At 38.5% G+C, this 23,775-nt stretch overlaps 2 protein-coding genes across 3 annotated transcripts in view; both read right to left on the bottom strand.

The window, feature by feature from the left end:
- The window catches only part of LOC122645953, a 100,850-nt gene extending 88,454 nt beyond the window's left edge, over positions 1-12,396 (bottom strand). Inside the window, exon 1 of the mRNA XM_043839378.1 lies at positions 12,107-12,396. Within this exon, the coding sequence (XP_043695313.1) occupies positions 12,107-12,376 (270 nt within the window). The 5' untranslated portion in view covers positions 12,377-12,396. The remainder of the gene's footprint in view (positions 1-12,106) is intronic.
- Positions 8,746-17,277, bottom strand: LOC122645954. 2 transcript variants are annotated; one of them, XM_043839380.1, is made up of 5 exons: positions 16,587-17,277; positions 14,657-15,385; positions 14,231-14,368; positions 11,708-11,713; positions 8,746-8,778 (listed from the first exon to the last, which is right to left on the bottom strand). In XM_043839380.1, the coding sequence occupies exons 1-3, from the start codon at positions 17,232-17,234 to the stop codon at positions 14,273-14,275; spliced, it is 1,473 nt and encodes a 490-aa protein (XP_043695315.1). In that variant the 5' UTR covers positions 17,235-17,277; the 3' UTR covers positions 8,746-8,778; positions 11,708-11,713; positions 14,231-14,272. The 2 variants fall into 2 exon arrangements, with proteins under 2 accessions (XP_043695315.1, XP_043695314.1); XM_043839379.1 differs by lacking the exons at positions 8,746-8,778; positions 11,708-11,713 and having other exon boundaries at positions 14,098-14,368.
- Between the last annotated feature and the right edge of the window lie 6,498 nt (positions 17,278-23,775).

The raw sequence follows: 23,775 nt of genomic DNA on the forward strand, positions 1-23,775 counted from the left end.
TTCTGGTTTGGGTTTGCTTCTGCTACAATGAATTTGCTAGCTTGGAATGTCCGAGGTATAAATAACCGTTTTACGAGACAATGCCTTACCCATCATATACTGCGACACTCCCCTGAAGTCATTTTTCTCTGTGAGACTAAGTTGGTGCACCCTACGGGGATCCATATTAAGGGTGTCACGGATAGATTTCAAACTGTTGCTTTCTACCCCAGTGAAGGATCTAGGGGCAGAAGTGGGGGGATTTGGCTTTTATCTGTTTCAGGGTTATCTTGCACCGTTCTTACTATCAATAGGAATTTTATAGCCTGTTCCATATCTACTCCTTCATGTATTCCCTGGATTGCTGTGTGCACCCCCCCCCCCCCCATATATTCTGTTGACCGCCACTCCTTTTGGCTTGAACTGCAAGCTTACATCACTTCTTTAACCCTGCCTGTTCTGCTGGTTGGAGACTTTAACGAAGTTCTTTTCTCTTCGGAAAAGTTGGGAGGAAAGGCTGTTCCTTCTCACCACTCGTCTCTGTCCCTCTCCAGCCTTGTCATGGATTGTTCTTTTGAACCCCTTTCTTTTGATGGCTCCCCCTTCACCTGGACAAATAAACAAAGACCTCCCTTGTTAATTAAGGAATGTTTAGATAGAGCGTTTGCTCAGCCAACTTGGTTCTTTCTCTTTCCTTTAGCTAGAATATCTAAATTACCTTCAACAGGCTCTGATCATAACCTAATAATAATCCACACCTCCCCCATGAATAAATCTTATAAAAAATGTTTTCACTTTCAATTTGCTTGGACTCACCACCAGGATTTTAAATCTTGGTGTTTAAACAGTTGGACTTCGATCTCTTCCCCATACTAGCTTTCACAATTAACTGCAGGCCTTGACCAAAAAACTTATCTATTGGAATAGGGAGGTTTTTGGGTGCTTATCCAACCTCAGAAATAGATACTTTGAACAGTATGGTATGTTTGAAGAGTCAGCCTCTTATCCCACCTCGCCCACTAAGCTACGTGAAGTATCTACCCGATTACAGTGGATTTGTGATGCTCAGGAAGCTTTTTGGTTCCAAAAGTCCAAACAAAATTATATCTGTGATGGGGATAGAAATACTAGGTATTACCATTCGGTGGCCAAACTGAATATTAGGAAACGACATTTTTATCAGCTTTTGGATACTGATGGAACCCCCACGAATGAACCCATCAAGATTGTTGACATATTTATCGAGCACTTGAATCAAATTTACTCCACCTCCCATCCACTTGACCCGAATGTCATTGAATGTTTATTTGATAAGGTGATTCAGCCACAGGACCACCAATCTCTTATCTCCCCCCCTACTGAGTTTGAAATTCGTAAGGCTGTCTTTTCTATTGGGGCCTTTAGATCTCCAGGGATTGATGGCTTCCAAGCCTGTTTTTATCACACGTTTTGGGATACTATTGAGCTTGATGTTACTGATATGATAACTTCTTTTTTCTCCTCTGGGGTTCTTCCACCAAGTTGCAACCATACTCTCCTTTGTATGATCCCTAAACATGACTCTGCTAAGATGGCATCGGATTTTAGACCTATTAGCCTCTGTAATGTCTCATACAAAATCGTGGCAAAAATTCTTGCTAATAGACTAAAAGCTTTTCTCCCCTGGTTTATCTCTCCGTTCCAAGGAGCTTTCATCCCTGGTGGACAAATTAGTGATAACATTGTGATTGCCCAAGAAATCTTCGGGTATCTGAAAAATAAACGGAAAGGTAAGATGGGCTTTCTAGCTATAAAATTAGGCATGGCAAAGGCTTATGATCGAGTTGAATGTACCTTGATCGACCTCCTGGCCAAGTTTCTTGGCTTTCCTGACCATTGGATTAGGATGGTTCAGTCCCTCATATCAACCACTACTTTTTCCATCAAAATCAATGGTAGCCCTTTTGGTTTTTTTACCCTGACTAGAGGACTTCGGCAAGGGTGCCCTTTGAGCCCGTACCTGTTCTTGCTTACAATGGAAGTCCTTTCTAGATCTCTTCAGGCTAGCCGAGAGGCTGGGTTGTTTAAGGGTATCAAGGTTGCTCGGGGAGCACCAGAGATATCCCACTTGCTTTTTGCGGATGACACTTTCATTTTTTGTCGAAATACTGAGGAGGATGTACTGTCCATTAAGGCTACCCTGGATTTCTTCTGTGATCTCACTGGACAACAGATTAATTTCTCTAAGAGTGAAATCCATTTTAGCCATAACACATCCCTTGATAGGAGGAGGGCTATATATGCTTTACTCCAAATGAAGGAGATGAACCCTTCTTCCCGATATTTGGTAACAAATTTATTTCATTCTCGCTCTAAAGTGAAGGAAATTGCCCCTATTATTCTGAGGGTACAAAATAAACTGACTACCTGGAAGGCCAATTGCCTAACTTATGTTGGTCGAAAGGTGCTAGCTCAATCAGTGTTGGCCTCAATCCCTTCCTATCAAATGTCCTGTTTCCTGTTTCCCAAACAATGTTGTTCCAAACTTGACTCTATCTGCCTTAACTTCTGGCAAAATGGGATTGCCACAAGAAAACGGACCCATCTTATTGGCTGGGACAAAATTTGCAGACCGACCTCTATGGGTGGCCTTGGACTTCGTAGGTTTTTTACTCACAATAAGGCCCTAATTCTTAAATTGGGCTGGCGGCTAATCACTGATGAGAAGTCCATATGGGCCCAGGTTCTCAAATATAGATACTTTCCTCATAGATTGGTCTTTGACCCCATAAGTCCATAACAATAAGAAAAAAGGGGACTTGGGTTTGGAACAGTATTGCCACCCTTCTTCCATCTCTTAGAAGGATTGTATGGAAAAATATAGGAAATGGATGCTCTACTTTTTGTTGGGTGGACCCGTGGGTACCAACCATACCTACACATTGTCTACCCCAAAATTTCAGGACCTCCTCCATCTGCAAGGTAAGTGATCTTTTTATTAATTCTACTTGGAATATCTCTTTACTTTCCAATTATTTTTCCTCTTTGCTTTATCTCAGAAATTTCAAAGCTATGCATTACAGAATCTGAAGATCAGTGGAAATGCTCCTTGACAAAAACTGGGACGTTCTCCACTCGACAAGCTATCGCTTAGCTGAATTCCCGTTTTCAAAAAGACCAACTTCTTTCCAAATGGTGGCGTTTTTTCTGGAAACTAAAAATTCTTGCGAAATTTAAGATGTTTTTTTGGCGTGTCTTACTTGCAGGTTTACCTGTCAAGGTTACTATCTCACACTGATCGAGCCTACATGTTTTCTCTGTGGTGCTCGTGATGAAACCCAATGGCATCTTTTTATATCTTGTGAATAGACTAAGCGTGTATGGGCATCTGGGCCCCTTGGGCTGAGAACTGAGCACCTTAGCAGCCCCAATTTGGCACAACTCTGTGCTTCCCTCCTCAATTCTAAGGCCTTGGATTTGAACTCGGCTTCTTAGTGTTTTTCGGTTATCATTTTAACTTGCTATTTTATATGGTTTGTAAGAAACTCAGTTTTCCGTGGATTAGCTCCGGCTAACCCACATTTGGTATTATCGAACGTTAACCGTTGGATGTATTATTTAAATCTATGCCCCCTAGTTTAGCTGCATTTGATATGAATAAACACCTAACCACTCAATGCACACCAGATTTCACCCACCACTTGCCTAACGACAAAATCCACTTCCCTGTTCTCTGTTGCGCAAGCCTTTCTGAACCATCACTGGGAATAACCGGATGGGGGTTTTGCTTTTCGTTAGATGGCCAAAGTGTTTTAGCATCTGCAGGAATTTCGTGTCCATCTAATCCAATGGAGGCTGAGCTGATGGGAATCTTGCAGGGGTGGAAACACGCTCTCATGGAGGGGATAAGTTTAAAAGAAATTTGGATTACAAGTTTTACGCTTAGTCAACTTTTCCAGCTAGGGTCTAACCAGGCTGTACCATGGACAATTATCTCTCTTTTTTTGGAACTAGTAGAATTAACCTCAAACTTTACCACTGTACCTATATATCATAGGCATAACCAATGGATTGCGGCCTTAAGATATTACACGAGGACGTCTTTTAGGACAAGCTCTGACCCTACACCTTTTGTATGTGATGTTGATACATTTTTAGCAATATAACTTTTCTTATTATAAAAAAAAATAAAAATAAAAATTCAATAAAGTTAAAACTCTTATTCCATCATCTTCCTATTCTTATTGTTGGAGCTCGTTGGAGCTCATTGGAGCATCTTCACCAATGGAGAATTGATGCAAACCATTTTCGGCGACCATCACCTGTGCTAGCTCTAGCTCCGGCGACAATCAAGTGTGGTAATTTCTTCTCTGGCGACCATTACCTGCGGCAACGCATCACAGGCGGTGTGCAACCTCTCCTGCCACTTCAGGGTGCCACCAACTTACAATAACTTGAATCCAGTACTACACCCTCTCTCTCTCTATATATGAACAGATTCATACAACCAATTCCAAGTGTCTCAATTCCATGAAAGTTGGTAGTGGGCATCGGTTCTTAATTCCCCCCCCCCCCCCCAAGATTAAGACGACACTGTATTATTTGAAGTTCAATTAAAGCTAGAAAATTTTCAATGAATATATGACTAAAATAACCAAAATCAATATAGAAGCATATTGACATAATGAATGCTAACCTTCTTTCTGACTCTGCAGACTGAGAACAAAGTGAAGAGATACAGTAAGGAAGAAGCTTGGAAAGCAAGTTTTCGAGCTTGGAATCGTCACAAAGAGCCAAGCGAGTTAGCATTCGATCCAACATTTCCTCTCGCTCGGTGTTGGATTTCTGGGAATCTAAAGAATCCACCATTTCTGTTTCTTGAGAGAGAAGAACGAGATGGGAAGACAAAATTGTTTGCGGATCCAATATAGGTTTGGAATATCTATTTATCGCTTTTGGTCTTACACATGGAGGATTAGTTCCAACTGGTCAGTCGTGACTCGTAACCGACTAACGTTGTGACTTGTAAAGTTGTAATAACACAAGTTACCAAATCGCAAGATCCTGAGCGACCAATGTCAAGAACTGACGATCAAGGGTTAAAACTCGGAAACAATTGGAATTGATCCGGAATTTGGAAGGAGCAAACTGCGAAACAGTACTGTAGCCTCAACTTCTCCGGCGACCATTACCTGCAACTAAGGCTGTCAAAACGAAACCAAAACCTTTTACCGAAACCAAACCGAACTGTTAAACCGAAACCGGTAGACCGTTTAGTTAAATGGTCTGGTTATGGTTTTAGAAATGACACCGTTTATTTAATCGGTTTGGTTTGGTTTAGACCGATTAATCCAACGGTTTCAAACAGTGTAATCTAATTAAAACCGATTATAACCCAACCGTCTAACCATTTAAAAACCTAACAAACTTTCTTTTTTATAAACAAAAATTCAAAACTTAGCAAGTAGCAACTACTAAGCCGCCACTTATCTTCATTAATGATTTCCTTTTTTCAAAAAAAAAAACTTAGTAATAAGTAATAACTATTAACTAATAACTAGTATTAGTAAATAGAGTAGTAAATGTGTATAGAACCGTCTAACCGAAACCGTGTAAAACCGTATAGAACCATTTAACCGAAACCGTTTAAAAATCGTTTAGCCGAAATCGTTTACCAAATGGTCCAGGTTTTGATTATCAGACCGTTTAAACGGTCTGGTTACGGTTTCTATCCTCAAGTAGTCAAAATCGAACTAAACCGAACCGTTTAACCGAAACCGGACCGTTTAACACCCTTACCTGCAACAACCATTTTGGGTAAACTTGGGGTTTTATCCTTAAGGGTATTATGGTAAGTTCACCCTTTTAGAAGGGTAATTTCACCATTATAAAATAATTAATAGCCACTTAACTACACACACCTAACGGAGTGGACTAAGTTGAAATAAAATCATAAAGTAAGGGGTGCCTCCCACGATCTCTTATATTTATAATAAGGTCATAGGCCAATTCCTACTACAAATTAAATACCTCTCCTTCACAAAAACGTGGAAGGGAGAGGTTTAAGTCTAATTAATTACTTAAAACAGTGTAATGACTTAACTACCCCTACTAACTTAAAAATAAAAGAATCTAACTTAGAACAATTAACTTAAGTGAAGATTTCATACTAGCCAATAGGATATAAGAACCTATTAGCCAATAGGAACATTTTACTTAAATTAGACCAATTGAACCAATTGGATGCAACCAATTTAAGCCGGTTCAATCTAAAAAACACAAAAATAACTAAGTATGGAAAAATAGAAATCCTAGCCTACGGCTCCCTATTTAAACCCTAAATTCAGGGTTTCTTCTTCTTCTTCTTCCTTCTTGGAGCTGCATCACCTAACCAGACTCCACAATAACAAGATGGGCGAAGAGGTTGTCAATGGGTCCAGTGCCTGTGTAGATATGTTGGAACCATGCATCTAAAAAAAATGCCAAGTCTTCCCTTATATCTAAAGACATTCTAGTAACTTTTGGTTTGATTTTACTTCATCCCCTTTACTATCTTTCCCATCAGATTGTTTGTTAGGAATCAAGTGAAATAAGGGAATGGTTTATTAGTAGAGCAGGCATAATATCTGCTACATTCTCAGGTTTTGGGGCTGAATTTTGTGTAGGCAGGTAGAACCCAAGGTCCCCTCTTCCCATAGGAAGGCTTTCTTATACTCTTATCTAATTGTGGCACTTGGAAAAAGGGGGATATGGCAATTAGATATTCGATAGATAAGGTATGTTTGGATTGGTTACTTGTCAAATTTCGGATCCAAATTCATTCATATATTATTTGCATGTATTGATATTTTCCATTTCTTTTTTCAGCAGCTCATTTCTCCTTATTTATTTTTTGAAAGTTTTATTTCCTTAGCGAATATTCAAAACTTTGTTTTGCCACATGCCCCAGCTGAAAAAGAACCTTGTATGTACTCTATATCACTTACTTTGGGTAGCATTCAATCTAGCAATGTTGATCAGGCTAGGATAGAGGATATTAAGGCCATATTGGAAGGCCTCCAAAATGGGCCATCCAAGAAGCTAAAGCTTTTAAAAAGTTTTTAAAAAAAAATATTACTTGCAAAGTATTTAATGAGGCTATGAATAAATTCTTAATTTGATTGAAGAATTATAAGGACAAAAAGTAGATCCGAAAATATTTCAGGTTTTTTCAGCAAGAAAGGAAAGTCTTAGATCAGGCTTGTTATCTTCTATAGACATGAGTCAAATGGGCGCATGCACACAAAGTACTTGAGTTTCCTATTGCTCTGATAGAGATCCAAAATGGCTCATTTTATACATATAATCAACAGGTTTAATGTCTAGTTGGAATCTTGTAAATCAAGATTTCTATCGGCTATAGGTCGATTGGCCTTAATCCAATCAGTGATGGCATTAACCCAAGCTACTGGATGTCATCAAATTGGATTCCTAGGTCAATCCACTCAATTAGACTCTCTACAATCCAATTTCTGGAGGAATAGCTTATACTATACAAAGGTTATTTCCCTTTTTATATGTTGGAAAGGTATTTGTAATCCAAAACACATGGAAGGTTTAGGACTTGGAAGCAATGCAGATCATAATATAGCAATGTTGATTAGACTAGGATAGAGGATATTGATGGTACCAGATTCCGTGTGGGTTAAGGTGTTGAAGAGTAGGTACTTCCCCAATGTCTATTTGCTTTCATTCTAAACCAGCAAATCATGTGCATCATGGGTTTGGAGAAGTATTGAACAAGTTATCCTTTGCCTTAGTAGATGGGTGTTATGTTGGGGAGTAGGAACTATACCTGGTGAGATCCTTGATGGCTAACTTTGACATGTTCTCATCTCTTTTCCACTTGTGAAATGAATCTGGGCAGCCTCTACATTAGGAACCGGAACAGAACATAGCAAAGGAGGTTCAGTGAAAAAGCTGATTGTCCAAAACATTTGCACTCACCTTCATGTGACAAAAATGTGACCCCCCACCCCCCCCAAAAAAAAGGAGTAAATCATTGAAAAAGAAACCTTATTAGCATACACAATCTGGCAGGAAAGGGGGAATGTGGTAGTGATGAAGAACAGCAAGTGGAACCCATCTCACATCTTGGAGCTTTTTAATAAATGGTGTAGGGAACAGAATTTTTCCCCGCAACCTACTACCTATGCATCTTCTAAGTTTTGTTGTAGTTCTGAGAGTCATCATTTTCTGAACTCATTCAGGAGCTCTCTTCAAGATATACACCTTGCACGTCACATTCAGAATTTATTCTCACAGATGGAGCTTATGATCCTTTAAATGGCATTACTAATGGGATGCTGTTTGGATAAACAGTGACGAAAAAGCATTAAGCACATGTTGGATCTAAAGAGCTATATCTCAGCACTAGAGCAAGAGATTCAGGGGATTGGAGCACCTATCACTTTCATTGACAAATTTCATCTGGACAAGGAAATCGTGATCTCAGACTGTTTTGTGAGCCATTAATCATATCCACAATATGATAGTTTTGAGAACTCTATGCGTACACACTCATTCTGTACATCTTCCTTCAAGTAATTTCAGTATGCAATTTTGAGCACAATGAGGAATGTGTGGTTAACTTGTATTTCTACATATGTGCAATATGTTGGATCCACAATATCAAAAATTCTTACTACCAAATTAAATAGAAAATAAAAAATGCTAGAGACTAGTAAGCAGTTTTATAAGGGAAAACCGATGACAAAACACAAGTTTACGTTTTATGAGCGAGTTATTTAAATCAAACGACCCTTACAATTTCACTGAACTCTAGGCTATTTCTAGTCCTGTGATGTCTGCTACTTTTCTTGCTTGGGAATCTTAAGCAAAAGTTAACCAAGGAATCAGTCAATATCGATTTGGATAAGAGAGAAGCCTTCAAAAGCCTCAAGGCCTGCATCACAAAAGTAACATTGATGTAAGAAGAGTGACTAACCCTAATAAACCATTTGACATCTATGGGCTCTGTTACACAATTTAATCGAAGATATAACAATCCAATGGCGGTGTACAAATGCAGGGAAATGGTTTGCAGGACATATACCTTACCAACCTTCACCACTGACCAGACATGTTTTTCTGAATTTAAGGCAACCTATGCATTTTCACCATAAGAATATTAATTCACTAGTTCTATCTAATTATCTATGATGGCATCATAAATTTCAAAAGTTTTAACTACTCACCTCCACCCTGCTCACATTAACTGTACGAACATCCAAGTCATCTATGGGAAACTCCATGCTTTTAAGAAAGGAGAGATTCCAGAAAGAAGCTAGTGGAGTGAAAACCAAATTGTCTGTTATGAAGAACGTCGTCGGTCCCTTGAGAAATCCTCCTTGACATGCTGTTTCATGTGTTGGAGACTTGGGATTTACAAATTGTAACAGTGATACAAATTGTAACAGTGAAAGATACCCTGATTCATATTTACTCATATTAGGCTTCTCAATAGCCAGGTAATCAGTATAATTTTGTCCACTTGCATAAATTCTACACCACAAGGAAGGAGGAGGCTGTTCAGATTCTTTTACTCCAAAACCAGTGCAGAGCACGGGCTGCAGCAGCAGGTTCCTTAGACTATCATCCCTTGTAATTCCTGAACATTGCACGCTTTTGTAAAGATTGTCCATGGATCCCAATGATGAATTCCCACCCAAGAGTTGTAAAATGGATCCAAGAGGGAAAGTAAGTAAGTTGACGAGAAAGTCAACCATGTCTTCCCCGGTTTCAGCATATAATACTTTGTTCATTGACTTACTCATCATTACCTTCAAAGGCATACCTCCTGCAGACCTCAAGGAAGACTGAAACGCATCTCCCATCTCAAATTTTAAACCTTCATCAGATGTAAATCCTTGCTTTCTAAGAAACACATCTGTCAGAGGTGTCTTGGAAAATAACAATCCCTTGAGCAGATTCAAAATCTATATACGAAGACATAAAAGACGACAGAAACAAATTTTAAGTTAAGATTGACTTATGTTCTATACACACTACAAAAGATTCTGAGGTATGTAATGTACTCGTGATAATAATTGAAACAGTAAATAGCTGATTTATAGGATCCCCAACCCAAAAACTATCACAGTAAAGGAGACTAAATAGTAAATAAGAGGTTAAAGGAGCCCACAAGTCTTTATTCTTCAATTCTCCAACTAGTCCTTATATAACAAACAGACAGATATTAACAAAATGTGCCAATTAAGGCCTTAAGCAAGGTCCAAAACAGAAAGCACAATGGGATGCAAGAAAAATAAAGATACTGAAAGTCAAAGCCCAAAGGGCAGCATAGCAGTCAAGCCCCAAATAAGGTAAGAAGTCAAGAACCCAACTAGGAATACATGTAAGTAGTCTTCCTAAAACCTGTTGGAGCCCCTTAAGATTAGTGTCAAGGCAAACACCAAGAAATACGATGAAACAAAACAGAGCAAAGATGACACGGAGATTTAAAGTGGTTCACAGACCAAACGTCGCAGTGACAACTCCCCAGAAAACCCTATCTCGAAAATCCCCATATCTTTGTTTCACTTGCTTACACAACAAGACTAAAACATATAGATACTCCTCCAAATTGGATCGCCACCAAAAATGTTGGGATGGGGCAAATTTTGAAACAGGTACTAGAATTCAAGACACACATAACAATTAGCTAACAAGAAGCAAAGATCCATAAGACAAATGCAAGAAGTAAAAGAAAGGAGAAAGCTTCTCTTCACTTGTGGTGAGGATCGAGGGTCATAATTATAGCTCTCTCTCTCTCTCTCTCAAAGTGAAGTGAGAATGAATGATGAAAATGGGGCCATCCGGCCAAAGAATCGTATCCAACCGCATCAAAATGATGGAATCTTTTAACTGTGTGTGAAAAGAAACTCGATCCTACAAAAATCAGAGGGTAAGGAATTAAGACATGATTTTAAGGTTCCATTTGTTTTAATGTAAAATGCATGGAAATAAATAATGTAGGAAATTTATTAAACCTAATTTTCACATGTACAGAATATCGGCCTGCCATTTATATATCTTTCCGTCATTGTGTTTATTCTTTATTTGTTAAATTCCTTCCTTGATGTAAATATCAGTTTTCTTGTATTAGGATTATGATTAGCTTTCTTTACGGAGAAATCTTCTCATTCTCTTTTGTATACAATACCTTCATTAGCAATGAAAAATTCATTCAACTACGATCACAAAATCTGTTTCTTACAAAATTATTATACACTGCGACCTTTACTTTACAGATTTTGGGCATTAAATTACATTCTTTTTCTACTTCACCCCATTTTTACATGGGGCTGGCTTAATGTTAGAAAACAACACCCAGAAATGGGGATTCTGTAGAAGAAAACGAAATAGAAGAGAAAACAAACACACACAACACCAGATTTACATGGTTCACCCTCAATTTGGTAGGCTACATCCACGACAAGTGATAGAACTGTTTTCACTACTTTTCTTAAGCAAGTTACAAACCCTAAGATCTCACCTTACCCTCTCAACAAGATAAAAACACTTTATAAGGAAGCCCTAATCCAGAAAAATACATAAATGTCCCAAAAAGCATAAAAAACCCACCCGGGATAGTTCGGAGCAGGACTGAACATATATCGAAATACATATCGATTTTAGGCCTTTCTGGTATCGAAACGGCCCTCCAAAGGTTCGCTAGAGCACTTTCTGAACTGAGATTAGCCTTAACCAATAACACTTAATTGAAAACGAAAACAAAAGGTTCAAAATTGAATCTTTAATCAATTAAAAGGTAGAAAACTGAAAACCTATCGCAAGGTGAAAACCGTACCTCCTCTGAACCAATATTCAATGTGGTCTCCACGAGTGAACTCATGTTTTTGACCCCCATGTTTTTGCAACAGTGTCAAGATAGTAGCTGTGGATATGGGCTCTACCTGCAAATCATCGGTTACCATGAACTTCGTCTTTCCACAAGCAAACACTCCTCCGTCTCCTTCTGGTATTGCGGCAACATCTTCTTTTCTCATGAGTATCTCCTTGTCCATCATTTTCCCGCACTTGCATCTTACATTCTTGAAAGTAGTATACAAACAGCCACTCTGCCGTTGGCTCAATCAGCACAAATATAGTACTTGGTGGGCTCTGTATCATCAATATTCAATTTCAGTTTCTTGCACTCATTTTCAGTAGGATTCCTTGGATGAAGTAGCATGGACTTGCATGCCCGAGTCTGCAGAAGCTCCTCCTCAAGATTCTCTACCTCTTTGTACAGATTGGTCATGGACCCAATAATGGCTGACTGTGGTTGTTTACTGATGAGTCTCACTATGGTTCCCATGGGCATAGTCAGGAAGCCGAGAAGAATGTCCACAAAATCACCTTTAGTTTCAGCCATCACGACTTTGTTGTTCACCTTGTCGATTAGAACCTTCAGGCTGATGTTCTGTGACCCTTGGGAAGCCATTGTTGATTGATTCAAACAACTCCCTAAGAGAATCGGTTCCTAATTTCTTTCCCGACCTCTATATCTATGAAAAACTATATATTTTAGCCCTTCTTATGGAATTGTGGAAAGCTTTCTTTGCTTTTTCTTCCTTTCGTGCGAGAGGATAAAATATCACCTGCATCTTATAGTGCTTTCTGGTGCGGGTTCCATAGAGTGCCACGTGGCCAGAGTGGATCGTGCGGTTGTGATTCTTTTGGCATATTTCAAATGGCAGACCCCCGTTTAGAGTACCGAGTTGAGATATTACCCGCCCGACGAGTGAAGAGAACTCTTGAAAATCGATTTCAAAATTCCCAAATGCCCTTGCCTCTTCCCTCTGCGTATCCCTTGCGCGCTTCCTTTCTCTTTGAAACTCTATTTCCATGATTCGTTTTCGTCATCCCAATTTGAAGACGTCTTTCAATAGCTCCTTGAAATCCATGATCACCACTTCTTCGATCTCCGAAAGATCAACTCTTCTTAAATAGAATTAATTCTATGTTTACTGTCAACTTCTCTATGTAGGATTAATTCAAAATATGGAAAATACTGTAAAGAAATTTAGATGCTTAACATACATACATAATAGGGTAAGGGTTCTCTGAGCCAGTAGTCTATCCTATAGTATAAAACCTTCATTAATTTTTCAAGCAATAACTTCTTCGTGAGGCACATTCTTTGTATCATGGACTATTAACCACCTATCAGGTTTTAAATATTGAAATATCAGATAAGAATTCGTAGAGTTGGCCGATTTTACTTCGACACCCATGCCGAATTAACTCCGATCCATCACCTATCGTGTACGACCAAGTTAGGCCGATAAATTGGACCGAGTTTGAGGGCAACTCTTTCAAAATCCTGGCCTATCAAATTAGTTCAGTTTGCTCATACAACCCCCCCCCCCCCTCCCCCTCCCCCTCCCCCTCCCCTTTTGGTACTATGATATCCAAGAATTTGAAACCTGATCAGGTTTCATATGAAAGTTACATGGGATCATGGTTAAGCCAAGCAGAAGAGATGTTTTCCCTCCCTATGATCCTTTAACTGGTTGGTCTGCTGTTTGGAAAAAAATCAGTGAGGAAAAAGCATCAAGCACATGTTGGATCTGTAAGAGCAACCTCAGCACAATAGAGGAAGAGATTCAGGGGATTGGAGTAGCAATCACTCTCTTTGATAAATTTCACCTGGAGAAGGCAATCTTCATCATTTTCTCAACACATTCAGTAAGATCTATTCAACCTATACACCTTGCGCATCACATTCAGAATGTATTGACTCTCACAGGTGGTGCTTATGATACTTTAACTAGAATTGCTGGTTGGTGTGTTATTTGGATAAACACAGTGACTAAAATGCATCAAGCACAAGTTGGATCTGAAAGAGCAATCTCAGCACTACAGGAAGAGATTGAGGGGATTGGAGCAGCTCTAACTCTCATTGATAAATAAATAAATTTATTTCTTCTTTCATTAAGTAATTTAAGTATGCCATTTGGAGAACAATGAGATAAGGGTGGTTGATTATCTTTCTACGTATATGCAATATGTAGGATTCGACAAAAGTAAAAAAAAAATCTTACTAACAAAATAAACAGATTTGACAAAAGTAAAACAATTCTTAATAACAAATAAACACAAAATAAAAAATGTATAGACTAGTATGTCATTCTATAAGGGGAACATCGATGATAAACACAAGTCCACATTTTATGAGCAAGTAAATTAAATCAAACGACCCTTATTACAGAGATCACTAAACTCTAGGCTATTTAAATCCCATGAAGTCCTTAATAATCAAGGTGGTTTACTTTTCTTGCTTGGGAGTCTTTAGGCCAAAGTTGAGGAAGACATCAGTCAGTACCGATTTGGAGAAGAGAGAAGCCTTCAATAGCCTCAAAGCCTGCATCACAAAAGTTAACACATTGATGTAAGAAGCGTGAATATAATGTCCTTTTAATCCAATTGGCATTTAAAATGGGCTCTGTTACACAATTTAATGAAAATTGTATGAATGCAGGGGAAAGATTGTTAGAACATATATGTTACCAACCTTCACCCCTGACCAGATCATATGATTTTTTATTAAAGCTAACCTATAAAACCATAAGAATCCAAATGCTGATGTGATTCACTAGTTCTACATGGTTATCTATAACACATCATAATTTTCAGAACTTGAGTCACTCACCTGCTCCCCGTCCACTCTAACCATTCGAACCTCCAAGTCATCTAGTGGAACCTTCATGCTTTTAAGAAAGGAGAGAGTCCACATAGAGACTAGTGGAGTGAAAACCAAATTGTCTGTTATCATGAACTTTGCTGGCCCCTTGAGAAATCCTCCTTGACCTGCTGTTTCACTTGTTGGACACTTTAATAATTGTCTACAAAATTCACCTATACGATCACGATTAGACTGCGGCTTAGTAGTGAGGTAGCAAGTGTAAGAGTTATCTTTATTCTGGGGATCTTTATAACTTGTACACCACAACGAAGGAGGTTCAAATTCATTTACTCCTAGTGGGTTGTAAGAAGCACGGCAGAGCCCAGGATGCAGCAGCTGGTTCCTTAGACTATCGGCCCTCGTGACTTCTGAACATTCCACGCTCTTGTACAGATTGTCCATAGATCCCAGTGATGAATTCCCACTCAAGAATTGTAAAATGGATCCAAGAGGCAAGGTAAGGAAGCTCAGGAGAAAGTTAACCATGTCTTCCCCGGCTTCAGCATATAATGCCCTGTTCATTGACTTACTCATCGTTAACTTCATAGTCATATCTAGCGGAGATCTCCCACTCTTAGACTGCACTGCATCTCTTATCTCAAATTTTAGACCTTCAGATGTAAAGTCTTGCTTTCTAAGAAACACATCTGTCAAAGGTGTCTTGGAGAATAACAATCCCTTTAGCAGATTCAGGATCTATAAATGAAAACATAAAAGACAATAGAAGCAATTTTTCAGTAAGTTTAGATTGACGTGGCATCCATACGCAATACAAAAGATTTTGACATACCTAATGTACTCATAATACTTGAAAGTGTGAATAGCTGATTTAAAAGATCCCTGTTAACGCAAATACCAAGAAGAGACACGAAGAAAACAAAACAGAGCAAAGATGACAAAGAGATTTAACGTGGTTCACACACCAATATGATGTGCTACATCCATGGGCGAAGCTGAAGATGATTGACTATGTAATGGAAGAAAAGTACAGTGGAGATCTCTCAAGAACATCCAAAGTCATGGCAAGAACTCTCCCCAGACACACTAACTCGAAAATCCCCAAATCTCACTCTTTCTCTTGCTTTCACAACAAGACAATGAAAAAAAGAAATACTCCTCCAAATCGGGTAGATCCATCGGATTGCCACAAAAAATGACGGAGCGGGGCATACTTCGAAACGGGTATGAGAATTCGAGACACACATAATAATCCCCAACCCAAAAACTGAGTGAATTCTTGTCTAATACATTAGAAGAGAGACTAAGCAGTAAATAAGCATAAAGACCTCAAAGATGTTTTATCAGTTTTCATTCTTCAATTCTCCAACTAATCCTTGTATAACAGATGGATAGAGATTCAAAAAAATGTGCCAATTAAGGTCTTTTGCAAGATCCAAAGAGGAAAGCAATATGGAATGTAAGACAAATAAAGATACTGAAAAATCAAGTCCAAAGGCCAGGATAGCAGTCAAGCCCCAAATACATCAAGAACCCCACTAGGAGTACATGTAAATAGTCTCTCTAATTAAAACCAGCTCTTTGAAGCCCCTCAAGATTAGCCGGGAGGAAAACCAAAGAGGCAAAGATCCATAATTAGACATACAAGAAGTAAAAGAAATGCCTCTTCACAAAGGGGGGGGGGGGGGGTGGGAAAGCAAAACCAAAACATAAGATAAATAATGCCAAAACATAAGATAAATAATGTAGGAAAATCCACGGAAATAAATAATGTAGGAAAAATATTCTACAGCTGTAACCTTATTTTACAGATTTTGCGCATAAAATAGTAGATCCTAGTGTAGAACTTTACTTCCCTCTTTTTTACTTCTTACTAATTCAATCATCAACCAATTAAAAAAGTAGAAACCCATTGCAATTAAAAAGGTGAAATTCATACCTGCTCTGAGCAAATACTCAGTGTTGTCTCTTGGAGGGAACTCATGTCTTTGATCCCAAGTTTTTGCAATAGTGTCAAGGTAGTAGCTGGAGACATGGGCTCTACCTGCAAATCATCGGTTACCATGAACTTGGTCATTCCACAAACAAACACTCGTTCATCTTCTCCGGAAGTTGCAGCAACATCTTCTTTTTCCATGTATATGTCCTTATCCATCATTTTCCCGCACTTCCTGCATTTGACATTCTTGAAAGTAGTATAATAATCGTAGCCAATGTACTGTCTGCAATTGGTCCAATAATCAGCACAAATATAGTACTTGGCCGTTGTATCATCAATGTTCATTTTCAGTCTCCTGCACTCATTTGCAGAAGGATTCCTTGGATGAAGGAGCATGGACTTGCATGCGTGAGTCTGTAGAAGTTGCTCCTCAAGATTTTCCACCTCTTTGTATAGACTGGTCATGGACCCAAAAATGGCTTGCTGTGGTTGTTTGCTGATGAGTCTCACTATAGTTCCCACGGGCATAGTCAAGAAGCTGAAAAGAATATCCACAAAGTCATTGTCAGTTTCAGCCATTACTACTTTGTTGTTCTTCTTGTCGATCAGAAGCTTCAGGCTGATGCTCTGTGATCCTTGGGAAGCCATTGTTGATTGATTCAAGCAACTCTTTCAGACAACCGGTTCCTAATTTCTTCGTGGAACGCTTTCCCTTGCTTTCTTTTGCCTTTTCACTTTCTCTTTCTATGGGTTGTTTTGCTTTTGTGTCTTTTGGTGGGTTGATCGATTGATTGATGTACGGAGTATGGAGTCTGTGGACTATAAAAAGATGGTATCCAGTACCGTATCCCGTATCCGATACCAATATAATGCAGTATTCTTTTCATTATATTTTAATGGAATTTCCGAATTTGTTTGGATGGTTGACCACTTATGGTTATAGTTCTTGATTGAGAATTTCGAAATCCTAGAATCTATTGTGAGAACGCATATGAAACGCAAGAATAAGCCCCTTTATGTGGCTTTAATGTATCATGCTGTGCAAATTATTACTGGAGTGGTGAAGTTCTTGATAGTCTGAGCTGAATGGAGCTGAGTCGATATTGTTGGGGATTTCACAAAAGGAACTCCGACAGATAAAGAAACTGGTTAAACAAAAGAAACATGTTAGGTCTAACCAAACTCCAAAGTAACAAGATGGGCGAAGAGGTTGTTAATGGGTCCAGTGTTAAGAAAACAATGTCCAGAATGCCGATTTGTAGAAGAAAAATGAAAATAGTGAAAGAGCACACAACGCACAACACAGAGATTTACGTGGTTCACCTTTAAGATGGAAGCTACGTCCACGGCCGAGCAGTAGAACAGGTTTCACTATTTTCTTTGAAAATGTTACAAAACCCTTATAACTCTATCTCAAAGAGATAAGAACAATATATAGGAAAACCCTAACCCCAGAAAGTACATAAATACCCCTAGTCAAAAATGCGAAAAAACCTGGGCCAAACCAAAACATAATACATGGCTCAAAACGGCCCTCCGAAGGTCTTAACCGCATTCTCTAGACCAAATCAGGCTTCACCAATAGCATTCAGTGCCTGTGTAGATATGTTGGAACCATGCATCCATTACAACTAACATGGCTATCAAGAGTTAAAAGCGGATGGTTGCAATTGCAGAGCGATAGAGTGAAGAACTGATTTGTGGATTTAAGGTTACCATCGATTTTGGGGTTTGGGTTTATTTAGTGAACCAACTCGCCTACATGGATTGATTTGGTTTTCGTTTAAGTGGGTCGGTTTTCAATGTGAAATTTAAATTTAACATATTGGACCATTGGATTGACAGATTAACATGTGGCGGGTCTGGGCTTGTGGGCACCACGATGGCCGCTCACGCATAGGCCGCATATGAGCCGAATCCTTAAAAGTACTATACACTTAAAAAAAAAAAAAAAAAAAAAAAATTTGGTAAAGATCTATAGTTTTTTTCCTTTTTTGGGTAATCAAGATCTATAGTTTTGGAACCTAAAGCTTTTAAAAAAAAATGTTACTTGCAAAGTATTTAATGAGGCTTTGAATAAATTCTTAATTTGATTGAAGAATTATAAGGGCAAAAAGTAAATCTGAAAACATTTCAGGTTTTTTCAGCAAGAAAGGAAAGTCTTAGATCAGGCTTGTTATCTTCTGTAGACATGAGTCAAATGGGCGCATGCATACAAAGTACTTGAGTTCCCCATTGCTCTGTTAGAGATCCAAAATTGCTCATTTTATACATACAATCAACAGGTTTAATATCCAATTGGAATCTTGGAAATCAAGATTTCTATCGGCTACAGGTCGATTGGTCTTAATCCAATCAGTGATGGCATTAACCCAAGCTAATGGATGTCATCAAATTGGCTTCTTGGGTCAATCCACTCAATCAGACTCTCTACAATCCAATTTTTGGAGGAATAGCTTAAACTATACGAAGGTTTTTTCCCTTTTTATAAGCAGGAAAGGTATTTGTAATCCAGAACACATGGAAGGTTTAGGACTTGGAAGTAATGCAGATCATAATCTAGCAATGTTGATCAGGCGAGGATAGAGGATATTGATGGTACCAGATTCCATGTGGGTTAAGGTGTTGAAGAGTAGGTACTTCCCCAATGTCTATTTGCTTTCATTCTAAACCAGCAAATCATGCGCATCATGGGTTTGGAGAAGTATTGAACAAGTTATCCTTTGCCTCAGTAAATGGGTATTATGTTGGGAGTAAGAACTATACTTGGTGAGATCCTTGATCACAAAATCTGTTTCTTACAAAATTATTATACACTGCTACCTTACTTTACAGATTTTGGGCATTAAATTACATTCTTTTTCTACCTTACTATCAACCACATGTTGGATCTGTAAGAGCAACCTCAGCGCTAGATGAAGAGATTCAGGGGTTTGGAGTAGCTGTCAATCTCTTTGATGAATTTCACCTGGAGAAGGCAATCCTGATCTGGGACTGTTTCGAAACCACTATGATAGTTTTGAGTACTGGCCTTGGTCAGTGTTTACCTTATTATTTGATATTAAGAATCTACTGAACTCTATGCTCAGACTAGACTCATTTTGTACTTCTTCTTCGAGTAACTTAAGTAAGCTATTTTCAGCACAACGAGGAACGCGCGGTTGACTATCTTTCAACATATGTGCAATAGTTTGATCAACAAAAAGTTTATAAAAAAAAAATCTTACTACCAAAATAACAAAAATCCTATAGACTAGTGTGCAGTTCTATATATAAGGGGAACATCAATATCAATTTCCAAACACAAATCTACGTTATTACAGAGGTCCTTATAATGTTTACATTTCTTGTTTGGAAGTCTTAGGCCAAAGTTGACGAAGACATTAGTCAGTACAGATTTGGAGAAGAGAGAAGCCTTCAATAGCTTCAAAGCCTGCATCACAAAAGTAACATTGATGTAAGAAGCTTGTTTAATAGCCTTGTAATCCAATTGGCATTTATAAAATAGGGCCTGTTACACAATTTAGTGGAAGGTGTATGGTATGAATGCAGGGGAACGGTTGGAAGGACATATATACCTAATCTATAATTTTAAAAACTTTTGAGCCACACTAACCATCCGAACCTCCAAGTCATCTAGGGGAACTTTCATGGTTTTAAGAAAGGAGAGACTCCACATAGAGCTTAGAGGAGTGAATACCAAATTGTCTGTTACCATGAAAGTTGCCGGTCCCTTGAGAAATCCTTGACATGCTGTTTCTCTTGTTGGAGACTTTTTCTTTAAACGTGAACAATATTCACTTATACGACCAAGACTAGACTGCGGCTTGGTAGTAATCAGGTAGCCAGTGTAAGGGTCATCTTTATTCTGTGGATTTTCATAACTTGTACACCACAAGTAATTAGGCTGATCACATGTTATTTCATTTACTCCTAGTGGAGTATAGGAACCTATGTAAAGACCCGGGTGCAGCAGACTTATCAGCTCTTCTAACTTTTGAACATTCCATGCTCTTGTACAGATTGTCCATGGATCCCAGTGATGAATTCACGCCCAAGAGTTGTCAAATGGATCCAAGAGGGAAAGTAAGGAAGCTGAGGAGAAAGTTAACCATGTCTTCCCTAACTTCAGCATATAATACTTTGTTCATCGACTTACTCATAGTTAATTTCATGTTCATATCAATTTCGGGTTTGTTTGGTTGTAAGGGGAATGGAAACTTTTGATGTAAGGTGAAATTTTTTTCCCAAATGATAATAATTTTAGGTGTTTGGTTGTCAGGGAATTGTGTTTCCCATGGGAAATAAATTTCAGTTTTGAGGTGGGATTGCAATTTTAATTTACTGACCAAAAACGCAAGTAAAATCAAAACCAGAGAAACGACTTGAACCTTGTTTGTTCGTTGTTTCATCGATTGGAGAATCACTGCAAACCTTTGAGAAGCTGAAGCCCTAACGTCTCTGGTTCTGCAACTGAGAAGGTTGAAGCTCGAGCAAGCTCCGAAGCTAGGACGGGGCCTTCGATTCAAGTCTTCGGTAGACCTTGCATCTGGTTCATTGGAAAAATCCCCAAACCCTTGCCCCCTTCTTCTCCATCTCCGTTCCTCGACGATTGTAGCAACCTGCGAAGTGCGACCTCACAATACCGGAATACCCCCTGTGGCAGTCGGTAATTGGAGCAGCAGATTCACCATCTTCGTTCAATTCGACCAGCGACAATCTATCTACTCTTTAAGTTTTCTCTCTGTGTGTGTGACTGTGTCTCCCTCTCTCTCTCTCTCTTCTCTATAAATTGTCTGAGCTTTCTATCCTTACAGAGATGCTTTATTTGCTTCCTGAATCTTAAAATCGAGATGAGTTGCAGTTGTGGGAAAGCTTTTTAGCTTATGTATAATACCTTAATGGAAGTTCATCTGTCTGAGATTTGGTTTTATTTATTTGAATGATGTATTAGTTTGTGTATCTTTTTTTCGCCTTGTTGTTTCCTTTGTTTGCATGTGTATTCTGAGCACAAGGCCACTGTGTTTAAACTCTTCTCCTTCACGAACCCTTGTATGTGCACCTTCCATCTTTCCTGGATCTCCTTCTTCATGTGCTTCATATCCATATTTGCTACTGCTCCCCTTGTACCCATCATTTGAGACAATCTCAACCTCAAACGGTTCAACAACCCAAATATTAACACAGTTTTTGAGGTACAGAGGTAGTGCTTAAACGAATGCTGCCTCTGTATTCAAATATCTGATTAGTTACCATCTGCTGGATATTTAACACTGATACTGATACCCTATCTCAACATGACAGCATTAGTAGACTGGATATTGGGATTAGTTGGTCACTGACTTACTGTCTCAAGATATAAAGAGCCTCTGCTGAGGTTGGAGTTGAACCAGACTGAATAGAAGGTGTAGCAAATTATTGGAGTTGTGCTATGATTTGTAGCCTTTGGTAAGAGGGTAATAAAATGAGAGTTTTTGAAGTTCATGGTAAACCCTCACATTAAGTCACTAAAGGAGCTGAAAAATGGTACTTAAGTGGGCTTCAAGTTGTATTGAATCTCAAGGAATGGATATTTTATCAAAAGCTTTGGATTTTTTTCTGCTTATTAGGGGGGGGGGGGGGGGGAGATCGTTTTCTGTTCAATTTTCTTACAACCGATGTCTAGATTTTGGGGCCTTGTACACTACAGTAGAGGCTTTTTTATACCATATATAATTCACTTTGACTTGTCAAGAAAAGGAATTGGATATGATCTGCTCCGTATCTAGTGTGTTACAAGCTTGGATATATTACATTTTTGCTATGAGTAAGCCACTGCTTGCTACATCTCTTACTTTTAAATTGTTTTATGGAGTTGTGATGTTTTCTAACATTCTTTGGGAAAAAAAATAATTTTGTTTTTCACTTGTGGCTATCTTTTCTAAATCTACATCAGTCTAGCATCAAGTTATTGTTGGTTGAGTTCAATGACCCACTTGTAATTAGTATTAGTATCTTGGTCTTTAAATGTTTCATTTAGCTTTTAGTTGAGTTGTCAAACCATTATAGGGAGGTAGAACAATTTAGTTTTTAGTAGATGTCTTTGGTTGCATAAACTTAGATTGTTCCTCAACTCTTCCTACCATAGAAGCTGCGGATTTACTGCAGAGATTGTCTTTAGATTCTCAGCCCAAGACTCTTGAAGTTCCTGAGGTCACGAAGAAGGTAATTTGCATATGGTTTCCTTTGTTTCCCTGAGAAGTTAGCTTGTAAGAAACAAAATACAGGGGGTCGATGCTGTCCCGCTGGCTTGGAGAGATGAGAAGTCACTGGCTCCTTGAAGAGATGACATCATCCAAAATGGTGCCGTAGGAGACTCTAGATGTGGACTGCCATTTGGAATTTTGTCTTGCTTGGACTTGGGAGGGGTGTTTAGTTATTGTAAAGGCATGTGGTCTAGGGTCTTAACTGTGTACTTATCCTTATAGTTAAACAATTAGTGTATCCACTTTCTCAATTTATTCTCAATTAGAGAATAAATTATTGCTGATTACTGTGAAAATACTTTGATTCTTTAAAGTTTTATAGTTAAGAACATATATAATAGAACACAAGAGTATGAATTAGAATTAGCTAATACTTGTGTCAGCTTTAGAACATCGAAAATATTCAAATTCTTCTAAGTACTGTTAGATAATATATGTTTCCATCCATGCACCCACATGGTTCTCCTATTACAGACTAAAATACTTCTGAAGTACTGTTTAGATAATATATGTTTGTCCAAAGAAGCTATTAACTATAGAACCAAGTTGAGATCAGGCTTGGTTTCAATGAAAAAAAAAAAAAATTTATAAATGGTTTTCATTGGAACCTTCTCTATTTCCTTCATGTATTGTTTGTTTGTGCTTCTTTTCCTCAGTTATAGTGTCTTATGTATCCCTTTGTTTCTTTTTACATTGGTTGGTTTTTGGTTCTTGTAGTTGGGATATTTAAAGTTGGTTTGGTCTGTCCTTATCACTTTCAATAGCCTGTGAATGTCGGACCTGAGCCTGATGCTCACATAGTGCAACACCTTAGTAGAGTGGCAGAAGTAAGAGAATGAGCTAGAATTAAGACTGCAATTATGAGGCAAATGTGGGTTGACTATCGGCGAAGGCGTCACAATATCCGTTGGAGCTAGCATTGGTTGTATTTTTTATTTTTGGCT

The sequence above is a fragment of the Telopea speciosissima genome, chromosome 11 (assembly GCF_018873765.1).
Source record: "Telopea speciosissima isolate NSW1024214 ecotype Mountain lineage chromosome 11, Tspe_v1, whole genome shotgun sequence".
In the NCBI taxonomy this organism is placed as follows: domain Eukaryota; kingdom Viridiplantae; phylum Streptophyta; class Magnoliopsida; order Proteales; family Proteaceae; genus Telopea; species Telopea speciosissima.